Source organism: Lathamus discolor, chromosome 5, assembly GCF_037157495.1.
Source record: "Lathamus discolor isolate bLatDis1 chromosome 5, bLatDis1.hap1, whole genome shotgun sequence".
NCBI classification, from domain to species: Eukaryota; Metazoa; Chordata; class Aves; order Psittaciformes; family Psittacidae; genus Lathamus; species Lathamus discolor.
The window spans coordinates 50,213,094-50,232,601 of record NC_088888.1 but is presented as its reverse complement, the minus strand read 5'-3'; the positions used below and the strand labels follow the sequence as shown (position 1 = coordinate 50,232,601).

General features: G+C 39.2%; 1 protein-coding gene across 7 annotated transcripts in view; it reads left to right on the top strand.

Moving 5' to 3' along the window:
- Positions 1 to 19,508, top strand: part of PDE7B (phosphodiesterase 7B) — a 174,711-nt gene that overhangs the window by 142,561 nt on the left and 12,642 nt on the right. For 6 of the 7 annotated variants that reach the window (XM_065680808.1, XM_065680807.1, XM_065680804.1 and 3 more), the window contains 5 exons: positions 8,149 to 8,300; positions 9,561 to 9,624; positions 11,184 to 11,279; positions 12,953 to 13,053; positions 14,516 to 14,647. In XM_065680808.1, the coding sequence (XP_065536880.1) occupies positions 8,149 to 8,300; positions 9,561 to 9,624; positions 11,184 to 11,279; positions 12,953 to 13,053; positions 14,516 to 14,647 (545 nt within the window). The remainder of the gene's footprint in view (positions 1 to 8,148; positions 8,301 to 9,560; positions 9,625 to 11,183; positions 11,280 to 12,952; positions 13,054 to 14,515; positions 14,648 to 19,508) is intronic. The other variant, XM_065680803.1, reaches the window with a different exon arrangement.

The window sequence follows — 19,508 nt, the reverse complement described above, 5'->3', positions numbered from 1 at the left end:
GATAAACAATGATATTAGGTAGGTACCATTCAGTCTCTGTCCTTGATTTGCGGTCTGATTTGAGTCAAGCAAAATAGTCTGGTTTTCAGTTTGCTTGCAAATAAAGTGATGCTTAGCAGGCATATGATGAATTAGGTACTATACAAATGAAAAGTACTGTCAGGGTTAGTAAGGGAAGATACAAACTCACGAAAAAGTCTCCATCTCAAAGAACCAAAGTCTGTGGACATTTGTATCTGTGGTTTCTGCCTGTCTACAGAAGGGTCCATTTGCAAAATTTACATTCATTTTTGGTTTTGGATTTTGAACACTCCAGGGCTTTCAGGTAGGGCCCATCTCCAGGGAAAATAAAACCTAACCACAGCCACCAACCCCAAACTGAACCATCAAGTAACCTGAACCCAAATGAGTGAGGTTAAGAAGAGTTTGGTTAACTGTCTTGTTTTGTTGCCTTTGGCTAGAAAAAGAAGTGGGAGTGAGAGATGCCTTTTTAGATATTTCTGACCCAGGTTAAATTAGGACACTAAGAGTCTTGTGAGGAAGTTTCAAGGGCTGATTGGATTACTTGGATCCCAAGACAGCCTGTGGAGATGAGCCCAAAGTTCCAGATGGTTATTAAATTAGGAAGGGAGAGATCTTACGAGGTCTGCATCATTTCTACATAATACCTCCCTAAGTTCCTCAAGGATAAGCGTGTCCAAAACATACTCATCAACATCCTGAAGACACATGGGTGTCCTAATCTGGTTAGCTTGTGTCTGCTTTGAATGGGAAGAACATTTCCAGAACTGCAGTCAGTGTATGGGCCTTGCTTTCAATTACCTATTCAAGGAAGAGGAATTGGGATTCTTTTAATACTGTTTCAGCATAAAGATTGTTCTGTTTTCTAGTAACACTATTTTCAGAAATTCTTCCTGTGACTGGAAGTCTGGTTCCCCGTTTTCATCAAGTAACAGATTTTTTTTGTTGTTGTTTGGGGTGTTGTTTGCATTGTTAAGTGTTTTTAAGAGTTGTTAACTGCAAAATTTAATAATCAAGTAGATTGAAAAGTATCTTCTATTTCGTGCCATTCATGATCCTTGCTTAACTTTTACACTACATTTGTAGAAAATGAAAGCCAGAATGTAAAACTGATTGATGCGTGTGCCCTCATATGCTAAGAAAATGCAGTAGTTTGGGTTATCAATTCTTCAGGAGAACTCATGAGAGCAAACAAAAAACTGGATGTGGACCACAGACAAAGTCTTCGTGTGTAAAAACTACACACTGTAATAATTGACCTGATTATACAGGTTTGTGACTTATTTTTTTAATACAGATTTGGGATTCAGTTCAACTGAGAATGTCCCTTTAAAAGTTTCCAAATGATGCGTGACCCATTCTGCCACCCCACCTTCTTCTCCCTGATTAGAAAAGGGAAAGGGTGTACTGGAGATAACACTGAGGATACTTTCCAAATGACCAGAGGAAAAGAAAGAACAAGGAGAAAGGATCATTAAGATGATAAATGAAAGTTTGGTTTGCTGTTATTACAGGTTATGCTGCTTTTTCTCAAGGGGAGTGAAGGAGGGGGGGATGTACCATTTCCTGTTGGAGAAACTATAATCAGCTATAGAACATTTGCAGTTTTAGGAAAAAACGGTCCTGGCTGTGCTACTGTATGAAGATTGAAGTGGCAAAGTGAAGGTTCATATTGAAATTATAATGACTTTGTGGCAAAATAGAATACAACAGGCCATTCCCTAAGAACTTGTAGGAGGCTTCATAAAAGAGGCCAAGATGTTTGTTTGCATAAAGATGATCGATGACCCCAATAAAGGCTGCAAATCATGAAGAGAAACACATCTAAATTCATCTTAAATTTTGATTTAATCTATTCCTCTTCCTGTTATTAATATTATGTTACCTAACTGGACATTGAAACCCTAGTTTGTCCCTAGTTCATGTAATGGGATAATTCAGTATATAAGTGGGATAATCTGCATGATCCTTAAGTTCTGTAGTCTCTTTCGAACAGTATCAAAAGGAATATATATTGGGACTTGGGGGGAAACTACAGAACTGGTGTTCTTCAATATGCCAACAATTGTGCAGGAACTTTATGATTCGGAAACTCAGCTGTTACAAGCACCATCACCTCAAGTGATGTTCAGAGAAAAGGAAACCCCACAGCAAGGTGTCCCAGAATCTCTCACATTCCATTAACTATATTAGCCAAAGAAGTATATGAGCACATCTTCTGTAAACAGAGCTCTGCACTGATTTTTGTGCGCTTGTGCAGGTGGTTGAAGAACGGACTCTTGACTCGAAGTGGAAAATTTTAAAGATCTTTTGTTTTACTCCTGATTTTCTGCTTTTCTCTGATGTGTTCAGAGTGCCCCTCTTTCTCACAGCCTTGTGTTAATTGGAAAAGTATTTTTACCCATTTAAAGAGAAATAATACAGTTGCAACCCGTATGAGCAATACAGCTAACAGAAAGCAATTGATCTCCAACATTGGATTTTATCAGAAGTCAAGGAACAAATCATGTTTAGATATTAAAGAAGCAAGTAAAACCAAAATGTTTATAACACAGACATTTTCGATTCCCGTATAGTTTGAGGAAGTCTCATGAGGATTTCTGCATCTACAAGATTTCATTCAGCACAACACTTGTTTATCTGTAGATATGATATAGTGCAGGGTGTTCATCTCTTGTCTTTTTCATTGCGGTGACCAGTGTATATCATATGACAAAAGTAACACAATCTTACTATTTTGTGATCAAACTTGTATGCCAGTTTCTCAGAGCAGCCACAGATGATTAAGAAGTACAACTGGGATATTCATCTTCTTGATCCTTCTACACTAGCGTTGTGGTTTAACTAGACTGGAAGCTTTCAAGTGGCAATGCTTTTACATAGGTTTCTGGTGCTTTGTGCTTTTTCTCAGGCCCTGCTTCAAAACTGCAATGTTTCCTTTCCAAAACGTTTTTGTACTGCAAGGTACAAGGTAACAGGGAAGTCTAGACAGAAAGGGAGAAGAGGTTATCTGTTCTTCTGGTTTACCAGCTCCTTCTCCAAGATTCAAATTTGAAATACTAAGTTTGGAATTAATTTTCAGATCACCTGTGCTACTTCAGTTATCCCTACTCATGCTGTTACTGTCTTTTGGATAATATGACAAATCCATATTATAAAAAGATATTAAGAAGGCACAGCAGTTTTATTCTACCATCAGTGCTACGCACTCTTCTTCATAAGAAAAGGTTAGCAACCAAGTCACGCGATGAGTACGCCAAACAGGACTTCAGTAAAGATGATCTAAATGCCTGGCATGATTTGACACACAAAAATTGGACAAATACCAGTTATTCCTCGTAAGCCATGTACATACCTCTTGGGCTTTGTTGTAAGCAATGTGCATTCCTCTTGGGCAATCAGTTGTCAAGGCAGGAACTAGTGCAGGAAATTACCTCTGTAATGTATAGAACTTGAGACACATTGTTTCCCACAGTCCTTGCTCTCTGCAAACTGTCTGGACAGTAGATTGCAGGACTGACCCTCTCTCATTGTCTTCCAGATATTCCGGCACTTTTCTACTCTTCAGGCATACAGTTGTACAGCAGGAGCTGAGTACAGAATGTCTTGGCATCCTTGGAATAGGGAAAAGAGTGTTATGAACCATATGAGTCAAAGGCAGGTGCTCGAGGACCTGATTTCTTCTTCATCCTTTTGGAAAGAAGAGGAAAAAACATTTTCTACTTCTGAATTGGTTGGCTTTTGAAAATTAATAAACCTGTTGTTATCCACTCAGCTGCTGGGTGACCTCTTTTTATTGTACTCTGATGTGCAGTAAAATGAAAAAAGGTGATACTGTGAAGGAAAACTCAAAGCCTTATTTGAATGCATCACCGAGTTTGTTTACTTTGAAAGAACAATAACAATATAATGAATGTCTGCTGCAGTGTTAAGTACATCCTTGTCAAAATTTGATTTATGTGATCGTTTCTGGATGTTAACTCAACCATTGTTAACATAACCTCTGTCATTTTTATGTTCATGCTGCCTGTGGGCATGCACTAGTGCAGCACTGCAAAAGAAATCTGAAAGAAAACTGGTAGCAGTTCCTAGTGGAGGAACCCTATTTCCCTGAAATAACAGATTTGGGGGTATAGTGTGCCACAGATCATGCTAAGGTGTGCAGATCTGTGTAACTGGAGGAACTTTGTTAGGAGAGAGAAAGCAACCATTGATTCCTGTAGCTTATTAAACTCTTGAGGGCCATGTGCCATATCCAGACATCATCCATGGCCTGATAGTATGTATATGTGTATCAGATCACCTAATGAAAAATGCAACCACTTTTGCTGCCTGCTAAAACACACCAGAAGATATGCTGTGAGCTCACGCTGCCTTGTGTGTCTGGAGGCAGAAGTTAAACGTTGTGAGGAATGCTTACACGGATGCTTCTGTAAATGTGTATTTAATTCATACAATATGTGTATGTATTTCATACAATAAATTTGTTCAGTATACAAAGAAGGGTTTCTCCAACCGCTGTGCTAGGCAGTAACTCTTCAGGATATGAGAATGGGCATCTTTGAAAAGATAAAGATCATGCCTTTTTTAGGTAAACAAATTCAGAAGTTGCCACGATGATTAAAGATAAACACAGTTCTCAAGGGAGGTTTTACGGCTATAAGCAAAAGACATTTTTGTTTGTCTTTCATGTTCATTTCAAAATTGAGCATAATTACTAAGCCTTTCCCATTTGAGCCTTGCAGCTTGTGTTCTTTAACTAGATAATACAGCATATGTTTTAGTACCCATAATTCCATAGCACAAGTTCAAGTGGTATCTGCAATGATATTTTTATTCATTTACTTGTAATACAATTTAACCTAATCAGAAGTAGCTATCCATAACTCTTTATGTTTCAAAGTCACTGTATGACTTACATCAGGTGTTGTCACTGAAGTTTTATATTTACAATTGAAATTGAAATTTACAGTTGTCAGTAAGGAAGTGGTGTGTTCAGTGTACTACTGCATTAATTTCATCTTAAAAATGTATCTTGAGTTGGTGTTAGCTGGTGGATCACACGTGAGGAATGGCTCTTGGTTGCTGCAAGATTCAGGTGTGACTGCTGGCCTGAGGACAGAATTTGAGCATGCATTTTCAGCTGCTGCACCTTTTGCTCTTCTTTTTAACCATCCTTTTTCTCTCAACTTCATATGGCTGTACTTTTCTTTTGTGTTTAACACTGACTTTGGGAGGGAAAAGAGAAAATGCTGATGAGATTATAATACTCTGGGGTGTGTTGTGCTCAGTGGGGGCAGTTTTATGCAAGACACCATCATAATAAGGTTCATTATTGTGGATGTCATAATAATCTGTTATGAGTCATAGCAATCATCTGACAAGTCCTGTGATTCATAGACAAATCAATTATTACTGAAATGACCCAAAGGATTCAATTTTAACATGATACCCTTTAAGTCAACATCCAGAGTTTGTATGTGGATAGTCTGCTGTGCAGGATTTGGGCTGTTCTGCCAGGAGCCCAATATTGAAAATATGTCTCCTACCATTCTTTATCAGTATAATGAACTTCTTCCCTTATGAATGAAAATACAGAACAGAAAATACAGAAAAAAAGATTATTGTGAGTTATCTTTTTGCATTATATATTGTAATACAGTGCCCAACTGAAGCAGCAAGTCATGTTTCGGGGGCACTGTCTGCCGATGATTAGGGTTGAGACCCCTGACAACCTTATGGAGCACTGTGACAAAGAAGTAGCAACAAGTTTGATGGTTCAATTCAGAAAACACGTTTCAAAATAAGCAAGCATTTATTTCAACCTGTTGTGTTTGTGGTTTGGTAAGCATTTGTGCTACTGAAATAGTCTGGTAATCAAAAGGATAAAATGACCACTTCTTCATAATCCAGCACACAGCTGCTTGTTGGGACTCTGGCCAAACCTTCACCTTCAGATCACCCCACAGCAATGCTTACATGTGAGTTTTAAAGAGAGTTTAGGGGAATGTAACCCTCTGTCTTTAACTGAAAAAAAAACAAATATTAACTTAGATAAAAATCAGTTGGAGCAGCTCTTCATTTTTAACGTACAAAAGGGAAGTTTTCCATACTTTAAACTTGTTACCTGAAAGTAGTGATGGTGTGGGGGCAAAGATAGAATTAGGAAAATAGGAAACTCAAGAAACAGCTGACACAAGTTTAAAAAGTTAATTCATTTGAAGAGTGTTTTGTTATCCAGGAATTAAGCTGAATGCTAGCAATCTCTTAGCAGCACTATATAAATGCAAAGAAATGTGAAAACAAGCCTACCAGTTCCTCCACATGATGCTGTCACTGGGTAACTGTTAGCACCTATGTTAGTTACTCCTTCAATGGGCCATGAAATTGTTCCAGCTTTTAAAATGTGTGAGAGAATTAAGGCAGGTGCTGGCACATCATAAATGAAACTCTAACCTTCAGGCTGGTACAGTAGTGACATTGTTACTGTTCGCATTCTTGAAAATACATGGCTTGTCAAGCCGCAGTAAAATTATTTTGTGCTTTTACATTATTAAAACTCAGTGGCGTCTTTGGACTGCCGACAAAAAGTGTGAGACTTACAGGAGTAAGAAAATACATTAATTATTGATATTTGGTGTGTATTTTTTTTGTTGTTGTTACTGAGTTCGTGTTGCTCAGTAGCTGTCTAAGGAAGAGATTTGCTACACACGGTGCTCACATCTGCTGTTGGAGAACTCAAATACTGATCCAAAAACACCCTTAATGACTTCTCTGAAAAATCTCTCAGAATAATAATACTCATAAAGCCAGCATACAAAGTAGAGCCTGATTTCACAGCAGAACAAAGGCTCAGCATTTTTTCATTAAAGGGAGCAGCAGAATATAAAGAGTCATCTGAAGTCCGTGGGTGTTTTTCCTGAGCTCTTAAACTTTTCTTTAAACCTTAAATCCAGCAAATTGCTATGCGTCTTCTTACCTCAAGCAATCATTACTGTTGTCTCAAAGGAGCGCTTAATCTTCAGTTTCTTACAAGGTTCCTCTTACAGATAAAACTGTGTTGAATCCTACTACCTTCAAACATCTGTCCAGTTTCTGTCCTTCCATTTTCCAAAACTTCTACCAGACTGTGGAGTGAAAACATCACAACTGTATGTGAGGTTCTGTTAAAAGTTCAGATGAAATTATCTAAATTTATTGTCATTTTTAGGAAACCTGCATATTTTTCTTACAAACAGTAGGGTTATTTAATTACTGTAATTACTGATTTAATCACTGTATAAAAACTGCCTTTGTTTTTGTGCCACATTTAGCCCTATATGAAAATCTCTTAATACAGCATTAGGGAATTAGAATTGTCCTCATACTGAGTAAAAAGAACATACTCTCTTGTGTAATCAGAAATGCATGTATTGCCTGAATATGCTTGCTTTCCTAATTGTAGAACTAAAATATTTCCTTTGTTTATAATTTGCCTTTATATGTAGGAAGGGCACCAGACAATACAATAGGATTATTAACCTATTCTTGCTTCTTTTCTCTCCATTTTCTCATTTTCCAAAAGTGGGTCTTACATCTGTACTTTTAAACTGTATTTTGACGTCTCTTCTGGTGTCACTTTTTTGGTTTTATATTGAAGATCACCTTGTATGCTAGCACTATGCAATTTTAATATGTTCCAGCGACAGTCCTGTGAGGTGGCAAGCTAATGCTATTTTCAATTGTATAGCTAGGGAACAGAGGCACAGAAGAGTAGGAGCAGCTTTTCCATACCTGACTGCCTAGTCATTTAGGCTCCCCGTAGACAGCTAGAGTTAGGTGATATATCACCCCCCAGTGACATAGCCTAGATCACATTAAAGTCCGTGGCAGGCAGTATACTGAATTCAGATCTTCCAAGGCCCACTTTAGTACTTTTATTGGAACATATATCCTTTCTGAAATAAACATGTATATTATGCTGAAATACAGGGATTTGAATACTGCTTCTTCATGTAGATTCGCAAGAGGCATGAACTTTACGGTTTTTGCTATTTTAAAGTTTTTACTATTTCTCCCATTAAATAATTGAGAATGTCATCCTTCATCTTGGGTTTTCATGGTTTTGGTACTGCTTGCTTTTCACAGATTCTACACTTTCAGGGGAAATTGGCACCAAGAAAAAAGTGAAAAGACTGTTAAGTTTCCAGAGGTATTTCCATGCATCCCGGTTACTGCGTGGAATTGTACCACAAGCCTCTCTGTACCTGCTGGATGAGGACTACCTTGGGCAAGCAAGGGTAAGACAGGTTTCCATATCTCCATTTCTCCAGAGAGTGTTGGGTTTGTTTCAGTCTTCAGATAAACAAATGTATGGCTGATCTTTCTTAAATGACCCACATTACTTGCCTGCCTCACAGCAAACCGTCAATTCCTCTTTTACAGTTACAGCTTTAAAGGCTTAGTCTCAAAGCAACAAGAAAGTGTCTAAATGTATTCAACATTTTCATACTCTGTCAACTGAAATTATAATCTGGATTTATTAAAGGGTGAAGGATCCCTGGCTAAATTACCACTTTGAGTAAGGGCGGCCTTGACACAGGATTTAGTTCATCCACTTGAAACAAGACAACTGTCTCTCAGCTGGTATGGAGCAGCTATTAGGGAACCCAGAATAGCTCTCCATAATGGCAAAGACTAGGAAACAGGGAACATTCACAGTAAACAACTTCACAATAATCAAAATACTGTTCTCTTATTTTGCAGCTTTCATACTTGCTTTGGATGGTATTTGCTAACAAAACTTGGACAATTGATGGCATTGGGATTGTGAGCCTAGGCAATTCTTATTCTCTGCAAGAGAAGATTACATGTCAGGTGTTAAAAAGTAATTAAGAATCCGGAACTGGTTTGAATATAGATTAAGCTATGGGAGTGAACACACATTTCATTCACACATACGATATTGTAGGTCATACAGTTAGTCCAGACTCATTCTCTTGACTGAACTGATGTAGCTGTAAAAACACTGTATATGGTGATAATGATAGATTCTTATGCATGGCTGAGTGGGCTTCACAGAAGCACTTTATCTTAGTTTGTAAAAGCTATTCCTCTGTATTGGTTTGTTTAACAAAATGTAATTCATATTCACTGTGAGAGCTACTGTGAGTTTTACTGTAACAAAAACCTAAGAGAATTTGTACTGAATTGATTTGGGGACACAGACGAACAAGAAAAAAGTTGTGCAGTAAAAGGGAATATTTTCATAATATTTTGGTTTATATTATTCCATGTTTTAAGCTCCATTTAGAAGGTATTTTTAGTGTCAAGTTCAACACCTCCTCAGTTAGAAGTGCAAATTATACAGGTTTTTATGCAGTAGAGGTAAACTTGGTTCCTGATGCCTGATATTTCAAATACATCTCTATAGCTTTCCCAAACAAAACTTGAAAGCAGCAGCGATCAATCCTATGATTGATGAATGTAGAATAATAATTTAAATCTGCTTTACAGTTTGACGTACCAGTCATTTTCCTTTTCATATTTGCTTTTTGTAGCATATGCTGTCCAAAGTGGGAATGTGGGATTTTGACATTTTCTTGTTTGACCGCTTGACAAATGGTAAGTCATTTTCAAAAATGTTTTCTTTTAGCATCTCTCACATATGACTGTTCTAAAAATCCCCAATTCATTAATTGCTAAACATTTCCAGTTTAGATTACTGAAGAGAAATTACACACAATTAACTTCTCTTCAGATCATATCCTTGAACATTTTCAGGCTTTTCCTGAACAATAGGGTAATGTTTAGAGTGTGGTTTTGTATTTATCTGAGCTCCTACATTTGTTATGGTCTCCTTTTCAAGGAGGTGTTTCAGTTTGCTTACCTGGGAAATTCCAAAAGTACTTTAAATATGCCTGTTGAATACATTGTTCAATAACTCCAGATGTCCATAATCAGTCAATTTCTATCACCATGAAAACCTTCCACTGAAGATACCCTTGCTTCTGTTCAGCAGCAAAAATTAGGAAATTAGTTAAGAAAGTAAAAATCTGTGAAATGTTTTGTCTAAATATATGCCTGTAACACCACACACACCCCGATGTCTAGGCAGTACCTCTTGATCAGGTAACTGACTGAAAAGGCCATGATCACACATTTCTCCTTTCTGTATTGCTCTTAGGAGGGAGATTTCTCATTCCTCATCCCCAATCTAATTAGGTTTGGAAGGGGCAGAAGGTGTAGAAAAAGGTTGGTTTAGAGGGTAATTCAACTGAGTGACTAGCAGTGAAGAATGGGTGGGACTGCAAATGGCAAGGGAAGCAAAAGCATAATTCTTCTAAATTACCTTTCTGCACCCCTGTTCATTAGTTCAGGCCAAGTAAGCTTCCATGTCCTCTTTGTACATCTATTTACTTTCTTTCCTGAGTTACTTTAAATAAGAAAAGACTCCCTTCAAACATTGTTTTTATGTTTTATGTTTTGGTTGGTTTGGGTGTTTTTTCCTAACTTTTCTGGAAGCATTGCTGCTGAATTTTGCAGTGCATACTTTTTAAAATACCCTGTATATATATGTATAGTTGATCATATAATACTAGCTAGGCACAATTTTACCAGTGTCCCCAGTAGTGGGTTCACAATAAGGACAGAGTTAACACTACAGTGGAACTGGAGACCATAACTGCTGCAACTCGTATTTGCTGTGTGCATCATCCTTATGAGATGCAGTTGTAATTGAGCTACAAACTGCTGATTTCTCAGTAATCAATTATTAAAATATAGCAAACTGAAGTGGCAGAAAAGCCATTATTCTTTCTGTGGTTTCTGGAGGTAGACCTGGCTTAGGAAGGTGATGTGGTTCTCAAACAAGCCTGTCAGAAGTTTTCCAGTTAAAGCCATGTCAGTTTGCCTTCTGTGTCAAGTTGAAACAGCAAATGTGACCTTATGGCATCTAGAGACAAGAACTGCACTCCACCACTACAGCCATACCCTCAAATCTTGTTTATATACAGGCGTAATTTATATAAGATACTTCCGACTAGCTTTATAGTGACACTTTTGAGTGTGTTATCACTAAGATGGTAGGAGCTGGCTAATAGGAAATTACCAAGATTTTTCGTCTTGCTTGTTTTGTAGCTACATGTTAAGGGAATCTAACAGCTGTTCCTTTCTGCTTTTAGGAAACAGTCTTGTAACACTGCTTTGTCACCTCTTCAATGTGCATGGACTTATTCACCATTTCCAGTTAGACATGGTTACATTACACAGGTTTTTAGGTAAGTCCTCACCTCAAAGCCATCTTTAAATGCAGTTTACAGCTTAAGTAGGGCATCAAAGAAGGTGTGTAAAATCGTTATGTTGCTGCAAATGTTTCGGTAAAACATTTGTGTGATACATATTAGTACATAATTTACAGGCACTCAGGTACATGGTTCAGTATTTATTAACTCAATGGAGGGACTTCAAAAGGCTCTGCATTGGGCTGAAGCATCCCAGTACCACAGTTGCACTGGTGTTTTAAAGAAAAAGTATGCCATGCAGAGCTGTGGCCAGCCAAGCAGGCCCACACAGACAGACAGACAGACATTGCAGAACCTACCCGTGCACAGTATAATTGTGGTGCAGTGTAATTATGTTAGTGACTAACAGACCACTGAGACCCAGGGCAGTTAAAAGCTTATGTGCAAAATTTAACAAATTATATCAAGCTGTCTGCACTGAATAGTGTTGATGAAAGCCCCTGCTGCTGTTACTGCCAACCGAAACATTAGCCCCATGCTGTCAGTGAACCAAAAGAAGAAATTGGCCAAAATCAATTACATTTTGCATCATGTTTTGAATGCAGCTGAATGCCGGTTTGCTAGGCTGTGAGGCGGAGTTTCCAGGGCAGCATCTCTTCTTTAAGACTGCCTAACCGTCGCTTTTGGAAAGCATTCCTCCGGTGTGGAGACAGACAGAATCTCCCTGCTGCTTGTCACTCCTGTGGGCGGCCGTGAAGTGGACACTCAGATAATTAGAGCTGGTGGTACTCAGGGTTTAAAGGATTACCCACCGTAACTGCAGATGCCTGTGGAGCTGGAAACAAACTGAAGGCTGGGACTTTCTTTGGCATTCCCCATGCTGGTGATGAGTGCCATGGGAAATTCGCTCATTACCTTTCTCTTTGATTAATTTGATAGTGTCTAGGAGAGTGCTTTGGGCAAGACCACCTGCAGCTTCCAGTGTTCATGTGCTCTTGCCCTAAGACCACCTAATGGTGCAGGTACTGTCTTGAGGAACATATGAGTCTGAAGCACACACCTCGATGATTTTCTGTACAAGTGAAAGCTGAGAGTTAAAAGATTGGTGCTTCTGGTCCAGCTGGACCAGTTCCAGCACTGCAAACCAAAATATGAGTGAGTGGTGTTTTAAAATGAACACACAGATGTGACTAAAATTATCAGAAGATTTTGCTCCAAATACTCCAAAGCTGTATCTTTTTATTCTCTGCCTGGAGGATGTAGGAATGCCTTTGACTGTAGTTAGTCACTCCACAAATGATGCCAGGATATCAGGGCCTCACCTCCTGCTGCTGTAAAATAGGTGGTACTGCCTTAATGACATATTACTCCCTTATGACACCAGCCTAAATAATTACACTCCGTTGTGGATGAATTTGCCTCTCTTCCTTATTTATTTTACTCCTGAATGAGAGCCTTCACTAAGGTAAGAAAGAGTTGATTTATTAACTAGACCCAGTATATCCCCTTGGGCCTCACAAATCCTTTCATTCATTTTTTTCTCTAAAGGTATCCCAATAAAAGCACCAGTCTAAGTAAGCTACAGCTATTTGAAGAAACTCCTTAGGCAGTTGACTGCAAAACCTCAAATTGTACTTCAAATCCAGTTACCACTTGTGGCTGTGGTATTCAGAGACAAAAGGATCTTTGTTTTCTGTTTTGGTTCTCAGTTATGGTTCAAGAAGATTACCATAGCCAAAACCCATACCACAATGCTGTCCATGCCGCTGATGTCACCCAAGCTATGCACTGCTATCTGAGGGAGCCCAAGGTAATGACAACCTTTCACACTTATATTGCTTTCAGATAATTCTCAATTGTTTTCCCCAGGATTGAAAAAAAAATATAAAAGCAGCTATTTTTAGATAGCAGAAAATGTTTGCAGCTTGAAGTCAATAACCAGTCAATAGCAGAGTCAGCTACAGACTGCAGACATTTCAAACAAGATACTAGTCACTTCACATCATGCAGGTGATGTATCAAACAGATGCCGAATGAGCTGCCATGACCATGTGTACCAGCCCCCCACCAGTGGCTGCAGTCCTTCCATCAGAGCCAGCAGAAGGTGACGCATGCCCGTGCCTCAGGACATAAGCCCTGAGGGCATAAGCCTCAGGGCATAAGCCTCTCACATCAGTAACAAATCAGGCAGGGCAACAGCAGAAAAGGGGACAGCGGTCCTTTCGACTGGGACTGTTGCAAGGATATCCTCTGCATGAGTGAACAGCAGCTTCAGCAAGCCCTCACAACATGAGGATGTGACGTTGCTTTATGTGTTACTGGAAGGCACTATAATACTGTAATGCTGAGCCACAGTATAAGAATATAGCTAATCTTTCCTGGCTTAAGTGAAAGGAAGTTCTGCTAGAATTAGCAAATTGTTAGGCCAGAATATAGTAACGGTGAGGACAGGAGCAGGCTCCAGCTTTCTTGTATTTCCATCTCCTGCAAGATCTGCAAGTGCCTTCTGTCAAGAAGTGTGAAGGACAGCCAGCATCCAGAATACCACACTGCTTTTCATTTCTCACTTCAGAATGCTGTACGCTGTACAGACTCATCAGGCTGGTAATAACTACATCACCATGAGAAACAGAAAATGCCAAGACTTCTTTTTTTTTCTTCCTCCCCAGTGATAACAAAATTTGCTTCTGAATGATAAGTGGTACGGAAGAAAAGAATCTGGGCAGGTTTTCAAATGTGGATGTCTGCACCTAGAAAATTAAATTATGTTCCAGTAAAGTACTTGTATTTGAAATGAAGTTACTAACAGCCAAGTCTGAAATTTCGAAAGTTTACAAACTGTGCATTTTACAACACAGTGCTGCACTAGAAAAATGAAGCCTGATGTACTGTTGGTATTACTAAACACTGTGTGAAACAGAGCTCTTATCATGTATGCCGACATACACCAATCTGATAGAATACTTACTTTTTTAAACCGAAGCTTTTAGACTATGCTCAAGCACTTCTATAACAACAATCCCTATAATGCCATGAACGATGAGGTAAGAAAAACTGTAATAAAAATATGAGTAATATAGTCTGATGTCTTTATAGATGTTTGTTCAACAGTCACCTTTAAAATGTTGTTCACAAAATTTATTAAAGATTTGACATTTGTGTACAAAAGCCTACAAAACTGAGCAATGTCAGCTGATTGGCTTGTTTGCCAAAAGGAAAAAAAAAGGTATTTGCTGTTCATGTTCTTGTTGTGATTAATGTGTGTGATTCAGCTGGCCAACTTCCTCACCCCATCGGACATCATGCTCGGACTGCTGGCTGCTGCAGCCCATGACGTGGATCATCCAGGGGTCAACCAACCCTTTCTGATTAAAACTAAACACCACCTTGCCAGCCTGTACCAGGTAAAACTGCTCATCAAGTTGATAATATGTAAAATGATGTCAAGGAGAGTCTAAGCAATTTGCTGTGAACTTCAATGCCAAAATCTGATGGCAGGGGGATGTTGATCAAATCAACCTGCACTTCAGAACCTGGACAATTTCAGTTAAGTTCCTCACTGGGTGTCCTTTTTAACAGCAGAGCTGATACACATGATAAGGAAGGTGGAAATATCAGATTTTGTTGAGGATGTTGAAGCCAAGTTGGTTGCCTAGGTTATTTCTGCTGTGGATCATCTGGGGTAAGGGACTGTGGGTAAAAGTTTTAAAATCATAGTGAGACAATTTGTATTTCTTCTTCCTTCAGTGAGCAAGTAAGCAGCAGGCATGCTCTAAATTGGCGTTACATCAAAAGAAATTTGCTTCATGTGGTTCTAGTAAAATTAAACACTTAATGAATACTGCAATTTAAAAAAGAAAAGAAAAAAGAAGATAGAGGAAACCAAAGGAAAAATTGTAGCTACTGACACTAATGTGCCTGGAGATACAAAGAAAGAACTTAAAAACAGACACCAAGTCACACCACAGGCTGTCTAGACCATTATCCTGTTTCTAACAGCAGTCAGTAAAAGATCTCGGAGAGAAACATAGGCCTGGGGTAAGTGTAGATTGGTCCTTCACCTGGTATATATCCTCCCAGCTCTGGCAAACATGGGTAGAAGACTTCCTGAAACAAAACCAGATACCCTCTTGCTCAGTAACTACCAAGGAACCCATCCTGCCCTGATTTTTGTGGTCCTTTTTGAGTATATTTGTAGTTCTGGCTTACAGCAATCACTGTAGCTCTAGATTTTATCCACAGCTGTCCTATGTGTATAATCTTTGCATGCATGTATACGTTACTAGGTATGCACATCTCTGTTCTATACGTTATACTTACATTTACATGCTGGAGCAACACCATAAATCATTTTGGTTGTACTGATTGTAATTCGTAGCTAATAAATGGAGGTAGTATTGATTTCTAGCATTTGGAAGAGTCAGCTTCATCCTTTGTAACAGGGTGTCAGAAACAGAGTATCCCAAGTTTAGATGAATAACTGAAGATTCACTAATAGTTATATATCTTTTTACACATACTTAGGAAATTGAGAGTTTGCTGTGATGTGCTTACTGCTTGAAGAGATTCTCTCTTGTTTTTCCCTACTCAAGCAACGTTTGGGTTTTCCCATAAGAAATGCAGCTATCCTGCCCTGAGATAAGGGAGTAGGCTGTACAGTGGGAGCCCCAGCCAGGGCACAGTGGTGCTTAGTCACTTAAAACTTTGTGACTCGTCACAAGCTGATGCAGCTTATGAATTCGTACCCACACGTGTATGGTGCGTTTTGCTCCAGTCTTTTCTAAGTGTTAGGCCAGCTGAGTGGGGAGGGAGAAAAGCCAGGGACTAAGCCAGGGGACTTTGGCAAGGTTATGTTAAGGGTCCTTGGAAGAGGAGTGGGTAGAGCCATTCAGCAAAACCCCTGGTCCTCTGAAAATTTATACAACTCCTCTCAAATTCATAGTGGGAAACAGTAATACATGATTAGGATGAAAATGCAGACTATTGTGAAAGAAATTTAGCTAAAATACTAGTATCTTGGAAAGGCGGTTTCTGCTCAGCTAACTGGGCTTGAATATACTTTCAAATGTTGGTTAGAAAGGCACTGACAATACAGAAAATGCAATCTTTCAACAGCAAATGTGACTGATAAGTATCCTATTTAGGGACATTCAGTGGTAAGTTTGACTTATTTTATCTGAAATTGATCCCAGATTGTTTCTGAAGATTTTAGTAGTATGCAGTAAATGGATGCCAGTAAAAATAACAATGCTGGAAAAAGTTTAGCTGAAAATGTTTCCAGTCAAAAATTTAGATTCAGTGAATAGCCTTGAAAACAGTAAGTTATATTCTTCTCAATATTAGTGCTTTAACATGTGCTTGAAGCAGAAACAAAAAAGTTCTAGTATTTTTGGTTTTTAAGTAGCAGAGCCACAGAAGTGCTGGGACTAATCAGAAAAATGATCAAACAAAAGTAAATTTAAACATAGCTGGCAGACTTCTTTCACTGAAACTGTAGTAACTGAGGCTAAGGGTTATCTGTTTATGGTGTCTCTTTGCATGTGATTGTTTGTACATTTAAATTAGAACTTTACATTTACATCTGGGAAGAAAGATTTTGCAAAACAAGGTGTCATGGTTGAAGCCCAGCTGGTAACTCAGCACCACGCAACCTCTCACTCAACCACCCACCACCAGGCAGGATGGGGAGGAGAATTGAAGGAATGTAAACCCCACAGGTTGAGATAAGAACAGTCCAATAACTAAAGTATAATATAAAGCTACTACTACTAATAATAATAATGGAAGTAAAAAGGGGAGAGAATATGAAACTAAAAAGGTAAGAGAAAAGAAAACAATAAACACAAGTGATGCACAATACAATTGCTCACCAGCCACTGACGGATACCCAGCCCAACCTGAGTAGCAATGTGGGATGTCAGGATGCCTCCCCCCAGTTTATATACTGGGCATGATGTGTTGTGGTATGGAATACCCCTTTGGCTAGTTTGGGGCAGGTGTCCTGTCTCTGCTTCCTCCTGGCTTCTTGTGCCCCTCCTCCCTGGCAGAGCATGAGAGACTGAGAAGTCCTTGATCAGACTAAGCATTACTTAAATTTCTAATTAAAGTATCGTTTCCAGGGATTTAACATTGTGTAGCTAATCCAATTGCTCAATGACTAAGAATAGATTACCAGATTGAAAGAAATTTAGATTCCCTTCCCCTCTGAATTGAAATGGAAGTCTTCTCTGTACCTAGAAAATAGAAAGTCTTCTCTTCAAGTTATTAGTCTTTTCCAAATGTGTCAAGTGTGGTGGTTGAGTGGCTCAGGGGAAAGCATAGATTGGAGATTATGTGATGGTCTAAGTAAAAACAACAAAAAACCCCAACATTTTTTCATCACAGTCCTGAAGCCTTGTGTTATAGCAATTCAGTAGTTTTAAGCAGTAGATGTAACAGAGGCTTCCTAGTTTGCAGCCTTTAAAACAAACCTGAGCTACTCAGTTTAAAAAGAAAAGAAAATTATGGGGAAGCAGAGAGCCCCAATCTGCAGGCTGGCACATAGGCTTTTCCCTGCATGGGTTATCTCCCCACCAGCCTAAGCAATCAGTTAGCTTATGACAATTAGTCTTAATAAGGCAGTAGAGTGTTCCTAGGGGGAATAGCTGACTCTACTAATTATTGTCAGCAGGTCCAAGGATTCTGGCTGCTTGCATTTAAGAGGGAGTCATATGACCTCATGCTCAGTTGCTGCTTGTTAATTTGACCTTTCCTTTTCTCTCCTCCACTAGACAGTGGAGCAGCTTCAGTTTAAGTTTACCCCATAGCAACCGGCAAAGAGCAAAACTTACAGAATTTGAAATACTCTGAGATGGATACCTGAGTTTGCTTTTTCTTTTGAGTAATTATTAGTTGGGTGCAAGAAAATTCTTGGATGTCTACACACTCAGCCCTATTCAGGCTGGCCTTCAGCATGGCCAAAGAGCAACTGCATCCATGAAAGGCAATTCCCTAGCGGAGGTAGGTGCTGCTGAAGGATTCCCTCCCAGCAAGGAACACTTCCATGCTGGACAGGACGTGGGGGCACAGGGTGCTCTGAGGGGGATCTCCCTAGTCAGGATGTTTCAAGGGTGCAGTCAGACTGGGGAATTACCCTCTATGGTTGCATACAGGCACTGTCTTAAACAAATGTAAGGCTTCCCAAAAAATAAAGCTGACAGGCAGAGTAGGTCTAATTTACATTAGGGTAGGAAGATGGTAGATAGTCTGTAAATTAGGTAGCCCTAATTTACATTAGGGTAGGAAGACAGTAGGTAGGTACGGCTTGGGGTGACTGTTGGGAATAGGATTCAGCTCCGCTGGGGAGGTGAAAGAAGCAAAAAATCTGTTGTTATGTCCTATTACATTCTCTTATTTTTCTTGGTCAGAGTTTAGGGTTGCAAAAGTCCATCCTGATGTACTTAGGCAAAAAGAGAAGAGGGATATTTAAGTTGGCTGATGAACAAAATTCCCGTCAAAAGTAATTTAGATATTGCACAGCTGATCCTGAGTTCTGAGTCTGTCAGCTCTTCCAAGGAAAAGGACTTAATCTTTGCATGTTTGGAAAGTTTTGAGGTTAGTTTTGTTTTTTATCCCAGTATCCATGATTTCTGTTAGGGAAACAAACAAAGCCAAACAAACAAAACCCAAACCCACACACACAAAGGCAACATATCAGTGATTGTATGAAATCAAAAGCAACAGAATGTACTGCAGAAAATATCATAATAAGAAATCAATCCAGTTCGTGCTCTCGCCTTGGTCTCTCCTTTGCACTAATTTTGAGCATGAAATTTCAAGAAAAATACTGACAAGATGATCAAAATCCAGATTAGATCTTGGTTGCTGGCAGTGTTTAGTGTTCCAACAGTCACCAGATCTGACTGAATTACAAAGGAGGATGGGAAAGCCTTAAGGAGAAAATACTGTTCAGCCCTTCTCAGAGAAGTGGAAGCTGTGCATCACATCCAACAGGAAAGGCAGTACTACCACAGCTACACCGCAGCACTGTGGGACTCTGCAGAAGGGAGCCAGACATTAACAGTGGCCAGAGAGAGGGATTCTGACTCTAGTTTCCCAGCTGGCAGTGACAGGGTGGAGTCCTTCCTCTGCTACCTGCCCAAAAGGTTTGATTGTGTTTGGGGTTTTTTAATCCAGTGCTTATCTACCGCAAAAGCTATGAACTGCCCAAAGCAGGGATCAGATGCCACAACTCCCCTGAGAGTATCCCTGGTGTTAGGTGACAGT